This window comes from Hyperolius riggenbachi, chromosome 8 (genome assembly GCF_040937935.1).
Source record: "Hyperolius riggenbachi isolate aHypRig1 chromosome 8, aHypRig1.pri, whole genome shotgun sequence".
Taxonomy (NCBI): domain Eukaryota; kingdom Metazoa; phylum Chordata; class Amphibia; order Anura; family Hyperoliidae; genus Hyperolius; species Hyperolius riggenbachi.
The window spans coordinates 137,066,018-137,084,432 of record NC_090653.1 but is presented as its reverse complement, the minus strand read 5'-3'; the positions used below and the strand labels follow the sequence as shown (position 1 = coordinate 137,084,432).

General features: G+C 43.7%; 1 protein-coding gene across 1 annotated transcript in view; it reads left to right on the top strand.

Annotated features, from left to right (window-relative positions):
• GAB3 (GRB2 associated binding protein 3) overlaps window positions 1–18,415 on the top strand; it is a 194,991-nt gene that overhangs the window by 126,624 nt on the left and 49,952 nt on the right. The window contains exon 3 of the mRNA XM_068251156.1: window positions 3,110–3,323. Within this exon, the coding sequence (XP_068107257.1) occupies window positions 3,110–3,323 (214 nt within the window). The remainder of the gene's footprint in view (window positions 1–3,109; window positions 3,324–18,415) is intronic.

Genomic DNA, 18,415 nt, shown 5'->3' with positions numbered 1-18,415 from the left:
GTCACAGTTTGTCTTTGCATATTTGCCTGCAACATAACAGTATCAGCAAATGAGTCACACAAAGTTTTTTCTTTTTAAGTAAAAATAAAACTCTCCATGGGCTGCCAGGAGTGTCTTGTAATCCAAATAGAGAAAACTAGGAGCCCTGATTTATTGCAGTGTGAAGCCATAGGAATCTTCAGCCTGTTGTGTGCCAAGAGTGTATGTGTTTCCCTGCTCATAAACGCTTTTCTGGGGAACAACATAGTTCAAAGGAAAGAGAATGGTTTACAAAATGCCAAGGCTCAGGATGAGAAAGTGGCTGTGCAAAACTGTTAACTATAGATGGAAGTAAAGGCCAAAAACTTGCTTCACTTTTTCTGAGACAATAATAAAACCACTGGCCATTTACATATCTCTGGAGAAGCTTCTCCAGCACATAAACTTACATGTGGTCTTTCTACGCATGCACCTGATTACTTCTAGACCTGCGGATACTCTGTTGTGCATGGGCAGCTGGCTCTACATACAGGCTGACACCTGCACAGTAGAATGCCATTAGGTCTATGAACGAGGGGTAACACAAGGTATAAATGACCTTGACTTTAAAGGTACAGTCTTCCTTAAAGGCAATCATTTTTAATTTTTGTTCAATTTAATTAAGATTTAATCAAGTGTTATCACTTACATTGCGCTTTTCTCCTGGCGGACTCAAAGCACCAGAGCTGCTGCCATTAGGGCATGCGCAGTAGGCAGAAGCAGTGTTAGGGAGTCGTGCCCAAGGTCTCCTACTGAATAGGTGCTGGCTTACTGAACACAAAAAGATGAAATTCAAACACAGGTCTCCTGTGTCAGAGGCAGAGCCCTTACCAATACACTATCCACAGACTATTTTCAGTATTTTTTTTATGAGTAAAATATTACATTTTGCAAATAAAAATTGGGCATGTGTTCATAGCTTCAGCTGCAGGGTTGCCTGGCAAGCTTTGTAAGTACAGTAATGGCCTTGTTTTTCTCCACTGCAGTAAGGGCCCATTTCCACTATTACCTGATTTGCAGCGTTTCCCTGCTTGCGAGCTGCATAGGGAAACGCTGCCTATCTTTGTAGTGGCTTGCTGTCCAGATTGTACTTTGGTGCGAGTCCGGACGGCATGCTGCAGATTTCTACAGCACGCAGCGAAATCACTTAGGTGTGCATGACATGGATAGTGATTCAGGCTGCGGCTACGCAGCAGAATGGAAACCGCAGGCGTTTCTGATTTTCGCGGCTAATGAGGAAATCGGCCTTAAAGACACATTAGTAAAGGCACAACTGGTCATCAGTAACGTTATTAGAAGTATCAGGGTCAGTTCACACTAGGTTTTCTTGGCTGTTTTCTGGAGTGAGTGGCAGCATACCAATGGACATGTAGAATAGAACCATGCTCTCCGATGGGCATGTCCAATAAATCCTCTTTCATTAGACACGGATAGTTCCATTAACAGATAACGTATGCTTAGTATATATCCAACAATATAGCAAGCTTAGACTTTAAAGATAGCATATACACCTTAAATGAACTACTGCAGGGGGTAGAGCTCATTGGGTACACTATGCTCCATCATGGTGTGAACCGACCCTTCAATAATAATAACACTGACTTGTTTGAAAATGTAACATTGTATGCTGCATGCTTCTGGAGCAATCAAACACTCTTCCTGTCTATTTTGATTGTCCCAATTTCAAGTTGCATACAGTCTGCATTACATTTGCATGCAAATGTTATTTGCATCTTGTTGACCGTCTCTAGTAACAATAATTAGTTACAATAAAGGTAGCCAACCAGTGCCACCTTGAGGTCTACTAATACCAAAACCCATTCCCATAGTATGTAGCCAATAACATCATGCCCAGAGGGACTACTTGAAGGGGAGACCGGATAATGCAGCCAGCACATCCAGAGTAATAGGAGGCTCCCTTGGGGCTTCCCAGTACGATAATATATGGACCACTCAGTAGGACAAGTCCGTCTCAACCTGACACAGTAGAATAGGAGAGTATCCTCGGGTCCATATGGGTTCATTCACCGAGGTACTACTTGGTGTCTTAGGTTATGATCAGAGGAAACATTTATCGGGGCAGCCCAAATGTATTATTCTTATGCTGGCTTCCTCCTCACTCTACACTAGCAAACGCCCAAGTGCTGAGAAATCCTGAAAAGCGATGCGGTTGTTCATACGAAGAATCGTTCACAAACGATCGTTCAGCACATTGTATCATTAGTGGCCACTTTAAAGACTCAGAGTTGAATATAACTAAAAAAATGTTACTTACCCGGGGCTTCCTCCAGCCCCATAGGCACGGATGCGTCCCTCGCCGCCCTCCCTCGGTCTCCTGTTCAGCTGCAATCAGCCCCGGGACCTGGCTCAGTCGGGTACAGTCTGGGACTTCTGCGCATGCGCGGACCTACTGTAGATCCAGACTGACGCGACTGAGCCAGTTACCGGGGCTGAATGGGAGGATGGCAAGGGACGCAATCCATGCTCATGGGGCAGGAGGAAGCCCTGGGTAAGTTAAAAATCTCTAGTTATATTCATCTCTGAGTCTTAAGAGAGTGGTATGACACAACATTTTCGTTAGGTTTCTGAAGAGCTCTGTGGGGTGTATCACTCACTTATCCCCAGTTAATGTTCCAATTATGTCAAGTCCATATGATCAGGATGCTATTGGCCCATGTGTGGTCATATTTACATTTATGAAACATATTTACCATCATTATGTAATACAAGATAAATTAAAAGAGACACAAATCTTACACTAAGGATGCAGTAACCATTGTGCTCCTTCATGGGAATCAAATGGAATCTGGAAAGATCCTAATACAAACTGCAGCAGATTCATACCACGAAGCCCTTATTATGTAAACAGCCTTGTTCTGAGAATTTCAGATTTTTTTCCTTTTTTTTGGCTCATTTGTTGGCCTCGCTCCCTGCGCTCTGTTTATCAGCCAGGGAAACAGTGTTCTTAGGAAATATAAACACCTGGTACGATTTGGACTCTGCTGTGTCCTGCCTAGATACTTAATAAATGGCATGTGTACAATCTCCAGACATGTAAATATGCTAACACTGGGATTACTCTTTTAAACAGATTCTGTGGAGAGCCTTTCTCATACCAACTCCTCAGTCCAAGCATCTCCAGCAGTCTCCACTCACACGTCGAGAATCACAGACCCGTCTTACTCTGTGGACAGCTCAGCGGCCGATACCTCCACAGAAGAGAACAGGAGTGAATCAGAATCTATATTCATCCCTGACTATCTGTTTTTGTCAAATTGCGAGAGTGGAAAAGTAAATACGGCAAGGTATGTGTGCCAGTCATTGTCAATGAACACTGCAGGACTGAGTGTAATACAATTCACATATCATGCCAAATAGGCATTTTCTATTGGGTTAGAAAAACATAAAACTCTGAAAATGATGGTGTAGGCCCCTTTCCGCCACCAAGCCACAGCAAAGTCAACAGTGTGTTAGCGGGCGGCGTGACAGTGGCAGAACAATGCAAGTCAGAGAGCAACACATACATTTTAAAAATGTTGTCGCTGGCAGTGTGGTGTGCATGTGCGGAATGACAGGGAATTCTAGTGATGTACTTCCTGTCCAGCAGGGAGTACGTCACTGAGGGGGGGGGGGGGGGGAACGCACATTTGAAGTGTAAAATCAGCCTTAAAGAGGAGCTGTCATCCATACTATTTCAGTAAAAAAAAAAAAATATATAGGTAGATAAATACTTGCTCTACTTACATAACATATGTATTGCACTGTCCACGTTATGATTACTGTGAATTTTATAAAGGAAGAGTAGAGAATCCTATTCTAGACAGTTTTCATATTTACTGTGGCTATTTTGAAGCCAGTCGTGATGTAATATCCGCCCTTAGTCTCCTCTGCCTGATTTGCCCGCCCTTCACTATAGAAAGTGCATTGTTTGAGCCTGAGAAATTTTGGCCAATGAGAGAGGAACAGAGGTGTGGGAGGGGAAAACAGGAGGGAAAGAGGCTTCAGCCAATCAGGCTGCATTAGTTAAGTCTGAGGGGAAGTAGGGAAGCAAAAAAAGACAACCCAGCATGCCCTGCAATTTCTGTTTTGTGTACCAAATTTTCTGTGTACCAAATAAGAGTCATGTAAATTGGGGAATGATAATTTATCAACAAGAAAAGTAATAGTAATTTTAACTTTTGGATTGCCTGATTAGCATCCTTATTACTTGTTTACCAGATAAAAAGAATTGATTTTTTATTTTATGCCCGACAGTTACTCTTTAAAGTGAATAGAATATGCTGTAAGCATTCATTCTATTTTCAGGTGTCTGAAGCTTCCTAAGGTTTCTTGATGTACAATTCTCCATCACCAGCACCTGTATGTTTCGTTAAAGTGAATGATTGTCGTAGAAAAAAAAATAACTTAGATACTTGCCTAAGGAGAGGTAAGGGTCTGGGTCCTAAAGAGCCTTCCCGCTCCTCTCTCGGTCCTCGTTCCAGTGATGGCTCCTCGGTAGCAGTATTCAACCAATTTGGTCAAATACTGCTCTCTCTCTGCCTCAAAGGAGGCTTTGGAAATCTTATGGAGCCCAAATGTGCTCCCTAAGACGGACTGCTCCATATGGTGCAGTACATATGAATGGAGCATCCAGACATTTTTTACACATTGCCACATCACACAGTGGGCAGTGTGAATGGCCATTTCACTAAAAAGGGAGTCCGGGCCATGGCAGGGAGAAAGCGGTGGCTTCTTTTGCAGTGAACAGGCCTAAGTTCTCCTCACCCTAAACTTAGCTTACCCTTTCCTAGCATTCATTTTCAAACGTTTATCCTTCTAACCCTAAGGCTCCCTGCACACTGCATGCGATTTCGATTCCGCTTTTTAATCGGTTTTTACATCCGATTCCGATTTTTAATCGGAATTGAAAATCGGAATCGCAAAATGGATTTGCAGTGTGCAGGGAGCCTTAGGCTGGTTTCACACTTCTAACCAGAGTTATAGGTGCACTGCAGTGCGATGATCACATCGCACCACAATGCTAAAATAGCTTTTGGGGATTACCGTGCCAATGCACGGTAATCTCCCTTCTGGCTGCAAGCCAAGAAGGAAGTGAAACTCTCTAGCGTTCATTTCCTGTGGCCAAAATTGGAATTGCATGGAAGTGTATTGAAAAAATAAGCTTCCAGGCATGCGCGCCGCAACTTGAATGCCAAACAATTTTAAAAAGCTGCATCGCCGTAGACTAACCTTACTTCCATTAGCTGCACGTTACCGCGCATGCTCGCCCCTAACGCGCTGTTACCAGCACATCAAATTGGATACATCTGAAGCATCGCACAGCACCAGGTTTGAAATGCCCCATTGAATTGCATTGGTTCCCTGTGGCAAAACAGGGTAATGCAACACACCAGTGTGAAAGGGGACTCATACTCCTTCCCCTATTGTTGCTAATCCTAGATCTCCTAACCTGTGTCTGTTCACTAAGAACTAATAAACTCTCCAAGACCTTGTCCATACTTCCTGTGGAATTGATGAATTGGTTTATTGTTATTGCACAAATAGCTGTCTCTCAGACGATCTGACAAACACTTTAAAGGGTATTTCTTTTTCTCCTTATCTTTATTGTAAAACAATTACAAATAGTAATGAGGGCATCTCCATACCCTGACAGGACTCAGGATATCAGAAAGCGAGTTTCCTGTTTCCATACCTCTCAGACTACTCTTTATTCAAATGCTCACTTCCTGCTCAGATTCTATTTAGAAAGCATTCAGGAAGTGACATTTACCATACACCATGGTGGGTTTTTTTTGGCATGAGATAAACTAATCTCACATTTGTTGTCTTCAACAAAATCCATTGTACTTGTGGTGATAAAAAAAACATGATAGATTAGTTCAATATAGTTCAGTGCCCCAATGCTGAGAGGAAGTCTATCTTTTCAGTTGTGTAAATTGCAGGAATTTATGGAAAGCATTATTTCATCTTGTGTACATTTGAAAATCATGGAAAAAAATGTGCAAGGGCACACCGTGGTGTATTGGTTAGTATGCTTGCCTTGCAGCACCTGATACCTGGGTTAGAATAGGTTTCCTCCATGCACACTGTATTCCTTCCACATTCTAAAAAATAATTAATCTACAGTAGGGCTATTAGACTACAATAGGGTTAGATTATGGCTATGGTAGGATTGAATTGTGAGCTTCTCTGAGGGACAGTTAGGGCCTGAGCCCACTGACGCAGTTGTGTCCGCTTCTGTCCGCTTTTTAGCATCTCTAACATTGTGTCATGATCGCTTCTGCAGCATGTACTGCTGGCTGCAGAGGTACTGCAGCCAAGCAGTTCTGATTCCTTTACATGCATTTGCTAGCATAGTTCTGCATGCATTACTTGTGATAGTCTGTCAGCTAGGGAATGGTAATCAAGCCAGCTCAGGATTGACTGATTACCATTCACCTGTGTGGAGATTTGCATCTCTGCTCTCATTGGATGACCTCAGTATAAAGGGTTACTTCCTGCAAGCATGCTCCGCCCGTCATAGTTTCAGTTTCAGTCTGTTACTCTGGGTCCCTGGTCCTGTTCCTGGTTCTTGTGTTATCCCGTGTGGACTGCACTGATTCCTGCATAGGAGTCAGTGAGTCCTTCTAGTCAAGTTCCTTGTGGATCGCATTTGCCCTAGCGTTAGAGGCGGTGGATCCTTCTGGCCTGTGTTCCTGGAGTGTAAGCCATAGCAGCGGTTGCTACTGGTTACCTCACCTGTCTGTCTTGTCTTGTATGGACGCTAGCTGTCGCTTTGGCATTGCGACCGATTAGCAAGCGTTCCATCTGTCAGTCTATGTTTATCTTAGTTAGTTTTCCTTGTACGCTCGAACTGGCAGGACCCTAGGGACTCGTACACAATAGTTAGGACTTAACACGTTTGTTATTTTGCTAGTACTTGTGTCATATATTGGTTCATCGCCAATATATATGCATACTAGATTCTTGGTCAGAGAAAGCATCAACTGGCTTCCTCTGACTAGTTTACTATAACGAGTGTACGAAGCAAATTGCTTGGGTTGTTTCTGTACCCCAGCAAGTGAGTACATATTCTAGGCAATGTGCCGTGGTGGCTGCGCACACTATAGATTATTGCTAGGGCGACAACCTCCTCTAACAAGTTAATATAGCATGTGCACAAGGTTCCTTGCTCATGCAGGTAAATGGGACATTTTTGTACTCCACCAAATGAGTACAGATTCCAGGCTTGCAGAGAAGGGTCATTTTAGTTTCAGACAGTTTTGGAAATGTGTCCATGACTATAAATTGAATTAGATACCTAGTTTTAATACATTACATTGCATAAGTGGTATACTTTTGCGGTAAATTTTATTCAAAGCAGGGCCTGTTTAAACTGTAAATGTTCCCATACATGATGGTGGGGGTTTTGGATTTGAGTTTGCATGGCAAACCTTCCCTCTATATTGATTAATATTGCTGGTTTGTACTACGCTTGCACTGACCGTAGACTAAATGTTTTAAACATTTATAAACTGATGTTTTCCATTTATACAGGAAGCATTTCAATGTTTTTATTTTATGTCAGCAGTCAACAAGATGCATGAGAAATGTGTATAAACAAAATCAAATACCTAATGGTACTTCAATTGTAATAAATACAGTATTACCATTACATTCAACACAATCTATAAATGTAAGCTATTCAAATGCAAATGAACACAGTTCAAATGCAAATGAACTCTGCCTTGTGTACACAATTCCCAACAATCCCACTACAGACAAGCACAGAAAATTGGGCTGAGGAGATGTGGTTTCCTCTGGAGAAGGCGGGATAGAGAACACGAAGACTCCCACATCTCTGGTACATACAATAGCAATTAGAGTGAAGCATTCAGAGAGTTACTTCTTCCCAGAGGAAGGCATGGTAGATCACATCAAGCGATGATGGGCAGATTTGACCAAGAGACAAATCTCTCTCTGATCAAAATCTGATTAGAGAGAGATCTGTCTGCTGCCCATACACCACAGTCCGATTCCCGATCAATTTCATGCTGAAATGAATCGAACCTGTTGGAAATTATCGGCCTCACAGCATCCACTGCCCCGAAGCTGCCACTCCCCCCAATGTAAAATGTTCCCCTGACCATCACACACACGCCCATCATGTATACGCCAGCAACCACGCCATACGCGTGTATGCGGACGGAGCTGGCGGCGGACATGGACAGGTACATTGTACTGCACAGGGGGGCACATTTTACATTGGGGGAAAGCACTGAGGATTTCAACGCTCGTCTCGATATTGTTTGCCATCACCACCGCACCCCTGATCAACTACGACGGCCCGACATCTTGCAGTTTGTCCAATCGATACATGCAACCAATTTCAGCCCAAAATTAGTTGCATTGTCGACTGGGCATGCTTTTGTCGGCACTTCGGGGTATTATGGATCGTTCTGCCGTGGGGATGCGGCGTTCCAGCTATGACCTTATTACTGAACAGGACTACCTAGTAAAAACAGGTATTTTTTAGGCTTCAGTCTCTCTTTAAAGGGACTCTGAGCTCTAAAAATAATCAAAATTGGTACTTACCTGGGGCTTTCTGCAGCCCACCGTAGGTCAGGAGGTCCCACGGCGGCTTCCTGGCTCCTCTCCTAGTCTCTTCGCATAAATGGCTCCCAGCGACACCGGGCCCGAGTGTCGGGCCCTGTCTTCCTGGAAAATGACGTTAGTCGTCATCACACCGGCCGCTTCGCGTCATCACGGCGGCCGGCGTTACTGTACTGCGTATGCGCGATTAAACCACGGGCCCGGTGTTTCGCCGGGAGCCAATTGTGCGGAGAGACTGGGAGAGAAGCCAGGACGCCGCCGTGAGATCTCCCAACCTACGGTGGGCTGCAGAAAGCCCCAGGTAAGTACCAATTTCAATTATTTTCAGATGTCAGGGTCCCTTTAAGCACCCAACAGAAGGGTGGGGTGTGTTTCATTTAAAGGGGTTCTGTGGGGGGGTGTTGAAGATAAAAACAGACACTTACCTGGGGCTTCCAACAGCCCCATGTAGCAGTGATGTCCCACGCTGTCCTCCTCCGATCTGCCGTTCTCCACCGCCGGCCCCGGACTAGCGTGGCATACCATCCAACTGCGGCTGTGCGTCCGTGGCTGCACGCCTGCTCGCTCCCGTGCACGTTATCGGAAGCTTACTGCTCAGGTGCAGTACAAGAAAACTTCGTACTGCGCAGTAAGCTTCCGATGGCAGGAGCGTGCATTATTTGTCTTGTTAGACGAATAATTGCCCGGTGCCGGCAGCGGGGAACGGCGGATCGGAGGAAGACGGCGTGGGACATTACTGCTACAGGGAGCTGATAGAAGCCCCAGGTAAGTGTCTTTTTTTTATTTGCAACCGCCCCCCCCCCACACAGAACCCCTATAACTCAAATACTTCCTCCTTCCAGCTTGGAAGGAGGAAGTATGAATCACTCCCTGTCCTGCTGTTCCATGCTGAAATGGTGCTGAATGCTTGTGTTGGGTTCTAAACCATGTGGTCCTGAATTCGAACATCCAAATTATCAGATAGTACAGGGTAGTGTGTCGCCAAAAATTATCATCTGAGGAGACAAATGTCTGTTTTATGTATGTAGCTATATTGTACAGACATCCAGCTGTCACCTAATTGGATGAACAACTACTAAATGTCTGTAAGTAGCTTTGAGGTAATAAAAGACAAGTTTTGACAGTCAAGTGATCATTTATGATTCTTTGATGGCTGTACAGGCAACTGCAACTTTCTGCACCAGCTAAGCAGCAATGGCCTACAATTTTTGTATACTAGTTCTGTGGACAGGGCAACTCTGACACAGTTTCCCAGTCTAGACACATCCCCCGCAGCCTCACTGGTCAAGGTATGTGTTGCACAAGTTTTCACTGCAGTGTGGAGGTTTTCTACTCTTTATACACAAATTACTGTATTTTACTGTTACAGGCTGCCAGGCAGACTATCTGTATGGAGTGCTTTATGGGGGATTTCACAGTAATGGTAGCCATACCCTTTAAAACTTTAGTCTGCAAATGGAAGTCCACCAAGCAGGCAGTGGCGTAGCTAAGGCGCTGTGGGCCCCGATGCAAGTTTTACATTGGGGCCCCCCAAGCACTCTATACATAACAATTGGTACGGCGCACCAAAACCTACCAATGGCAACTACAGAGTCAGAGGTGAAAGAAGGGAATGGGGAGCAGTTTGTTAATGATTACTGCTATTCAAAGTATCTATAGAAGTGATTATTTTGAGCACAGGACCAATAGAGAGCGAAAACTGTAGTTGAGTGAGGGCCCTTCGGGGCCCCTCTGGCCCAAGGGCCCCGATGCGGTCGCTACCTCTGCAACCCCTATTGCTACGCCCCTGCAAGCAGCTGTGACCAGCTTACCATGTGCAGAACTCATGCACCTTCCAAAGTAGTGTTTGCTGAATTAGAACTTTTGGCCTACAATCTTCAGCAAGTGAAGCTGGAGTTTCTCCATTTATTGCCAAGTAACTGCCATGGATACGTAACATTTTCTGGATGTTAGGCCGAACCAGTTTACCACTTTCAGCTGTGTAAAAAAATGTTTTTATTCTGATAATAAAACATTTTCTTCCAGCAGATGGTTGGCCGAAACTGACAATATCATTTCTGCGGGAACCTTTAGACAGATATTCAGTACTTGGTATCCATTCACATTATAGAGAACCAGAACCACAAGAAATGTTCGTAGCAGTAAAAAATTAATCTAAAAACCCTCTACTGTAAAAAAAAAATCAGCACCATTATGATTATTTTGTATTTCTATAGCACTGACATCTCCCCAGCGCTTTACAGAGTATATAGACTTATCACTGTTTCCACTGTGCTTGGCTTGTGTCTTGTGAGGTACCATACTGGCACAGCTGTGATGTGGGATGCATCCAAATCCCTCTAGCCATGCAGTCTATAGGGGTTTGGATGATTGATGCATTTAATTGCAGCATGCTGTCCGATACAATTCGGACAGCCACCTATTAATTTTAGTTTGCCTGTCTGAATTTGCATGCGTTGAAATGCTGCAAATTCGCACTAGTGGAAACAGGTCATAAGGCTACTTTGAGGCTGCGTTTCCACTAGCCAGCATGCGTTCCACGAGACGCGCGGCACCACTTCCTGTTGTGTGAGTTTGCAGCCGAATCCAAGAAGCCGTGCCATGCATGCCTATGGGATTCGCTGCCACTTGCGTGAAAACTTGCTGCAATGTCGGCTGAATCGCTATGGCAAGCTATTCAGACAGCTGCTGTATTATCCCCTATGGTAGAATTTCTCTGCGCGATTTGCCGGTGGGAAACTGCGGATTCGGCTCGATTTCCGCACTAGTGAAACGGGCAGTGAGGGAACTTTCACACCAAGTCATTTGCTGTCAGTTATAACTAAACAGACAACTAATGTACAGCCCAGGTGAAGGAAATGTCCATGTTTTTCCCTTTGGCTCAGTTCACATTATATGCATTTTAACTGAAAGCTTTTTCCCTATGCACTGCTATGGAACAGTGTTTCAGCCCTCCGTGTAAAAGAGTCCTAACTGTCCTCCGAGGGGCTCACAATCTAAGCCCTAGCATAGTGGTTTATGTCCATTATAGTCTAGGGCCAATTTGTAGGGGGAAGCTAATTAAGTTATTTTTATGTCTTTTACTACACTTACTTTTAGTTGTCAGAAGAATTATACATTTCCTTTGAAACAAGCTTCAAGAAAAAAAAGTCCCCCTTTGCTGCAATTTAATGCTATTAAAAAATCATCTTTCTGATTCAATCTGCAGTCATGTATGATTTTCCATAACTGATATCTGTAAATGAACTATGTTGCAACCTTGGCAACAGTACTCTGTACTATTTCATGTACTGTTGCTATGAGGCTCCTACCTTGCTGCAAGATTAATTAGCAGCAAAGAGCAGCAGCCGTTGTTACTCATTTTCAACACCTGGACCAATCCATTGACAGACATCAAACTTTGCACAGCCATCTGCTGGTTTAAGCTAGGAACACTGTGGAATATCTGTCTTTGGGCCCAAACCAATTAACTTTTTCGCCTGAGTTTTAGGTGGTATTTTCACATCTTATTAATAAAATGCCATTAAAGCCAATGGGAACCGCTCATGAAAAAAGGAGAGGGAAGGCTCTGGGTCCTAATGAGCCTTCCCTCTCCTCTCCCGGTGCCCCCGGTGCTGCGCTGTCCCCGGGAGCAGTATTTGGCTAAATTGGTCAAATACTGCTCCTTTCGCTGGCGAAGGAGACTTCGGAAAGTCTTCGGGAGCCTGCAAACTCCCAAAGATGGGCCACTCTATACTGTGCACTCGCGAGCGCTCTTTATCACGCCTGCACAGTATGGAGCCGCCTGTCTTCGGGAGGACTTGGCTCCAGAAGACTTCCGATGTCCCCCGCGGCGGGGGATTTGAATGGGGGAGCCAGCACTGCACCAATGGCACCGGCAGAGGAACGTGAAGGCTCATTAGGACCTAGAGCCTTCCCTTTCCTTAGGTAAGTATCTGCTTTCTGTTTTTAATGAGTGGTTCCCATTGGCTTTAAGCCACCAGCAAACAGCAAAATATATATATTTTAACAGTAATTTTTCACCTACTTTTTAGTACTTTTTCAATTGCACAGTGCCGAAAAGTTATTTTAGCCCATTAGCAGCTTCAAATGAAATTTTTCGTATGAAAGCTGCTGGGCATTCTAAACCTCTAGGCAGCCAAATGAGTGGGTGGCAGGGAGCAGTTATATTTACTTGTTCCAGACAGCTTCTTTTCTTCCTCCACTGGCGGCTCTGAACCTCCGACAGGTCTTCTGGGTCCCGATCACATGAAATGACGTGATCGGGATCCAGTGACCCAGGGTTACAGCACCACCCAGTGGTGGAAGAGGGGTGATGAAGGAGACTCTTCCATCATCCCTCTTCCACCACCACCAGGTGGAGCTGTAATGCTGACATGGTCTCCTGGCATGACATTCATTCGTCATGTCATGTGATCGGATCCAAGAAGACATGTCCGGGTAACATCACCGCTGTGGAGGAAGAAGAAGCCGATCTAGCTGACCGGACAGGTAAGTATGAAAGCTCCCTGCTGCCCACTCCGCAGGAAAAAAATTCAGCCCTGCAGCCAAATTTTTATTTTATTTGGCTGCTAAAGAGTTAAACAGTACATAAAAAATTGTCTCTTAGTAAAAAAAAATTAAACGTAAAAAGTGAATTGGATCGAGCCCTTTATATGCACATATAGCCAAAGAATTCATAGTGAAATCATGTTTGCCATTATTCCTTGCGTTGTACAGAGCTTAAATGAAAGTACTGATTTTTTTTTTTTTTAACTAATGTGTAATTTCCTTTCAACAATTCTGCATAGTTCATTGGCTTTGCCCTTTCTTTACGGCATGCATGCAGTGTAGGCTCCAATCTCCCAGCTCCGCATATAGAGTTAACATGCTGTTTCCTTTTAAAGCATGAGAAAACGTGGGCACTGACCCAGCTATGGGAAACGGTCATAAACCATTTCAGAGTGGATTAAATTTAATTGGACTTTAAGTTGTGATATCTTTTATAACACCATAAACAGATGTGAAAGCATGCACATCGTATAGGAAAGCTCCTTTTTTGGTCAGTAAAAGTACATGGGAGCTCTTGTAAGTTACACAAACAAATTGACATATTGAGATGTAGAGAAATATCTGTGCAATATACAGTGTGGACAGTTAGCTGTCCACATATCAACTGTTTTACAAAGGTGCTTGTAGAATGTGAATACTCTTTACTCTTCAAACACCAAATGGCTATAATGCTTACTGTGTTTTTTGTTTGTTTATTCATTTCATTTTTGTTTGTTTTTTATTTTAGCTAACAGTCGAAAAAATTCCCTAAAGGTGCCCATTAATGGTGCAGTTTATGCGAACGAACAACCTTTGGATCCTATAATTCCGTCTTGGCCCCATAAATGGGATTAAATATACAGTAGAGTCCCGGTTATCCGGAACTCAACTAACCAGCAGTCTCAACCCACCAGCACAAATCTCAGGCAGTACTCACAGTGGTGAAGGACAAATTCTTAGGCTGTTTGTGGGCTCTGCTGTGCTTAAAGACTGGGTTCCACAGCTCCCTCAAGGTTAATATACTTTAAATTACTGTATTTAAATATTTAATACAGGGTTTATGGTATGTTTTAGAGTGGGGTATTGTACTGCATTAACCTTCCTGGCGGTAAGCCCGAACTGAGTTCGGGCTATGCCGCCGGAAGGCACCGCTCAGGCCCCGCTGGGCCGATTTGCATAATTTTTTTTTTTGCTGCACGCAGCTAGCACTTTGCTAGCTGCGTGCAGTGCCCGATCGCCGCCGCTACCCGCCAATCCGCCGCAATTCCTCTCGCCGCGGCCGCCCCCCCCCCCCAGACCCCGTGCGCTGCCTGGCCAATCAGTGCCAGGCAGCGCTATGGGGCAGATCGGAGTCCCCTCTGACGTCACGACGTCGATGACGTCGGTGACGTCATCCCGCCCGTCGCCATGGCGACGGGGGAAGCCCTCCAGGAGATCCCGTTCTTTGAACGGGATCTCCGGATCTCCGATCGCCGGCGGCGATCGGAGGGGCTGGGGGGATGCCGCTGAGCAGCGGCTATCATGTAGCGAGACTTTGTCTCGCTACATGAAAAAAAAAAAAAAAAAAATAAAAAAAAAAGATTTGCTGCCCCCTGGCGATTTTTTTGCAAACCGCCAGGAGGGTTAAATCACAAGAAAAGCAGCGCAGATACGGAGAAATGCTGCTAGAGGTGGGCTGGCTTCACAGCACAATGAAAAGGGAATGAAAGTCTATGGTACCTCAGCGCAAATGGATAACAGTTTGCCCGTATATAGGGTGGTCACAGTACCTGTTCCTGGAGTTCCCACCTCTGACAATATGCGGGGTGTACTCAGGAGGATCTATCGTCTTGCTGTAATCCCGACAATCCAAGCTCCGCTCCGTGTAGGTAGCAGGGTAATAGTGCTGGACGGATTTCCGGACTTCTGGGTCATGTGATCCACGTTGTATCTCGTGGACGTCCCCTGTGCGTTCCAACAGCGTCTCCTGCGTCCCAATGGTACTGCAAGAGATACGGAGAACAATAGTGCACACTGTGGGGGCCAGAAAAACCATGCGCAGGAATCCACTTACTGGATAAAAGCTTTTTTATTTGCAGTATTGCAGCGTAGCCTCCACTTCCCGACTCGAGTTTCGGCTCTCGCCTTCGTCAGGGGGTGGGGCTACATACATAGGAGGTCATTTTTATTAACATAACTCCTCCCTACACATAGCGGAGGAGTTTAAAACAGCAATGTATAAATGTCTAAAAGTCCACACAAAACAATAATATAAAACCTCATGGCAGATTACCACATGGATTTAGAACCAGCAATGAATAAAACAATATAATAAAAACATAATAAAATGTGATAAAGAAAGAGGACACTGTCTTAATTTTTTAAAGGGACAGTCCATTGGTTTCACTCATCCCGTATAAAACAGTTCAAATCAATATTGGCATTCAGGCCATGGGGTGCCAGGCTCTGTAATTGAAATATCCAGCGAGTTTCCAGCTGTGACAGCCCTTTAATCACACTACCACCCCTCCAATGAGGTTTTATCAGGTCTATTCCATAGCACCTTATGCCTGTTGGGTCTTTGTTATGGTACCTGGAGAAGTGTTCTGGGACACTATGTGCTTTTTTATCTGGGTGTCCAATGTTGTAGATATGTTCTGAGCACCTCTTTCTCACACGTCTGCCCGTGCGGCCCACATACTGTAGACCGCACGGACATTCCAAAACGTATACAACATTAATAGATGTGCACGTGATAAATTTGTCGATCACAAATCTTTTGCCATTCGAGGTGGAAGTGAAGGCAGTCATTCTCTGTCCTCCATATTCACAGATCTTACACAGTTTTGGTTTTCTACAGGGATAAAAACCTTTTAAAGTAGGGAACATTGGTGGTCTTATTTCTTTAATGCAATTTTTCACTATTTTATCTCTTAAATTCTGAGGTCTCCTATAAATTATTTTGGGTTCCTCCGGGAGAGCAGGGCCCAAAATAGGGTCCTTCTTCAGAATTCCCCAACTATCAGTTAAAATCTTCTTTACTTTCTTATGATCACGTGAGTAGGTGGTGATAAAGGAGAACTCTGTTTTGTCTTCCACAGACTTCTCTTTCCGAGTTTTATTTATTAATCTAACTTGTCTCCCTTCTTTCAACACCTTCAGCCTTTCCTCTTCAATGTTCTTCTTATCATAGCCCTTTTCCACAAAACGATCAACTAGAACCTTAGATTGGCTCCAATAATCGTCATCTTTACTACAGTTCCTCCGAACCCTACAAAATTGGCCTCTGGGGACATTCCTCAACCAGGGGGTATGGTGGCAGCTTTTTGAGTCAATGTAGGAGTTGCGATCGCTTTCTTTGAAAAAAAACCTGGTCATCAAGGAATTATCTTCAATGAATATATTTAAATCCAGAAAATTAACATCTGTTTTACTGTAAATGACAGAAAATTCCAAATTCCATTCATTACTATTGATGGAATTAATAAAAGCTAATAGGGAAGTCTCATCCCCTTTCCAGATAAACAAACAATCGTCTATAAAGCGTTTCCAACATACTAGGGGGCCTTGCCTGAAAGTCTCTAGGAAGGTATGCTCCCACTCTGCCATATATAAATTAGCTATACTGTACTACACTTGTATTCCAATATCTAAAGCAGCGACCATTATATCTGCATATTTAAGAAGAGGGGAAACTATACCTACTGAACAGGTGGACTTTATATGCAAACTTTTTGATTTCTCCACATCTTGCAATTATTTTTGGTTTGAGGGATCCTTTTATCTACAACAAAGGGGCGTGGCTATGGGGGCGAAACACGCTCCCAGTATAGCTAATTTATATATGGCAGAGTGGGAGCATACCTTCCTAGAGACTTTCAGGCAAGGCCCCCTAGTATGTTGGAAACGCTTTATAGACGATTGTTTGTTTATCTGGAAAGGGGATGAGACTTCCCTATTAGCTTTTATTAATTCCATCAATAGTAATGAATGGAATTTGGAATTTTCTGTCATGTACAGTAAAACAGATGTTAATTTTCTGGATTTGAATATATTCATTGAAGATAATTCCTTGATGACCAGGTTTTTTTTCAAAGAAAGCGATCGCAACTCCTACATTGACTCAAAAAGCTGCCACCATACCCCCTGGTTGAGGAATGTCCCCAGAGGCCAATTTTGTAGGGTTCGGAGGAACTGTAGTAAAGATGACGATTATTGGAGCCAATCTAAGGTTCTAGTTGATCGTTTTGTGGAAAAGGGCTATGATAAGAAGAACCTTGAAGAGGAAAGGCTGAAGGTGTTGAAAGAAGGGAGACAAGTTAGATTAATAAATAAAACTCGGAAAGAGAAGTCTGGAAGACAAAACAGAGTTCTCCTTTATCACCACCTACTCACGTGATCATAAGAAAGTAAAGAAGATTTTAACTGATAGTTGGGGAATTCTGAAGAAGGACCCTATTTTGGGCCCTGCTCTCCCGGAGGAACCCAAAATAATTTATAGGAGACCTCAGAATTTAAGAGATAAAATAGTGAAAAATTGCATTAAAGAAATAAGACCACCAATGTTCCCTACTTTAAAAGGTTTTTATTCCTGTAGAAAACCAAAACTGTGTAAGATCTGTGAATATGGAGGACAGAGAATGACTGCCTTCACTTCCACCTCGAATGGCAAAAGATTTGTGATCGACAAATTTATCACGTGCACATCTATTAATGTTGTATACGTTTTGGAATGTCCGTGCGGTCTACAGTATGTGGGCCGCACGGGCAGACGTGTGAGAAAGAGGTGCTCAGAACATTTCTACAACATTGGACACCCAGATAAAAAGGCACATAGTGTCCCAGAACACTTCTCCAAGTACCATAACAAAGACCCAACAGGCATAAGGTGCTATGGAATAGACCTGATAAAACCTCATTGGAGGGGTAGTAGTGTGATTAAAGGGCTGTCACAGCTGGAAACTCGCTGGATATTTCAATTACATAGCCTGGCACCCCATGGCCTGAATGCCAATATTGATTTGAACTGTTTTATACGGGATGAGTGAAACCAATGGACTGTCCCTTTAAAAAATTAAGACAGTGTCCTCTTTCTTTATCACATTTTATTATGTTTTTATTATATTGTTTTATTCATTGCTGGTTCTAAATCCATGTGGTAATCTGCCATGAGGTTTTATATTATTGTTTTGTGTGGACTTTTAGACATTTATACATTGCTGTTTTAAACTCCTCCGCTATGTGTAGGGAGGAATTATGTTAATAAAAATTACCTCCTATGTATGTAGCCCCACCC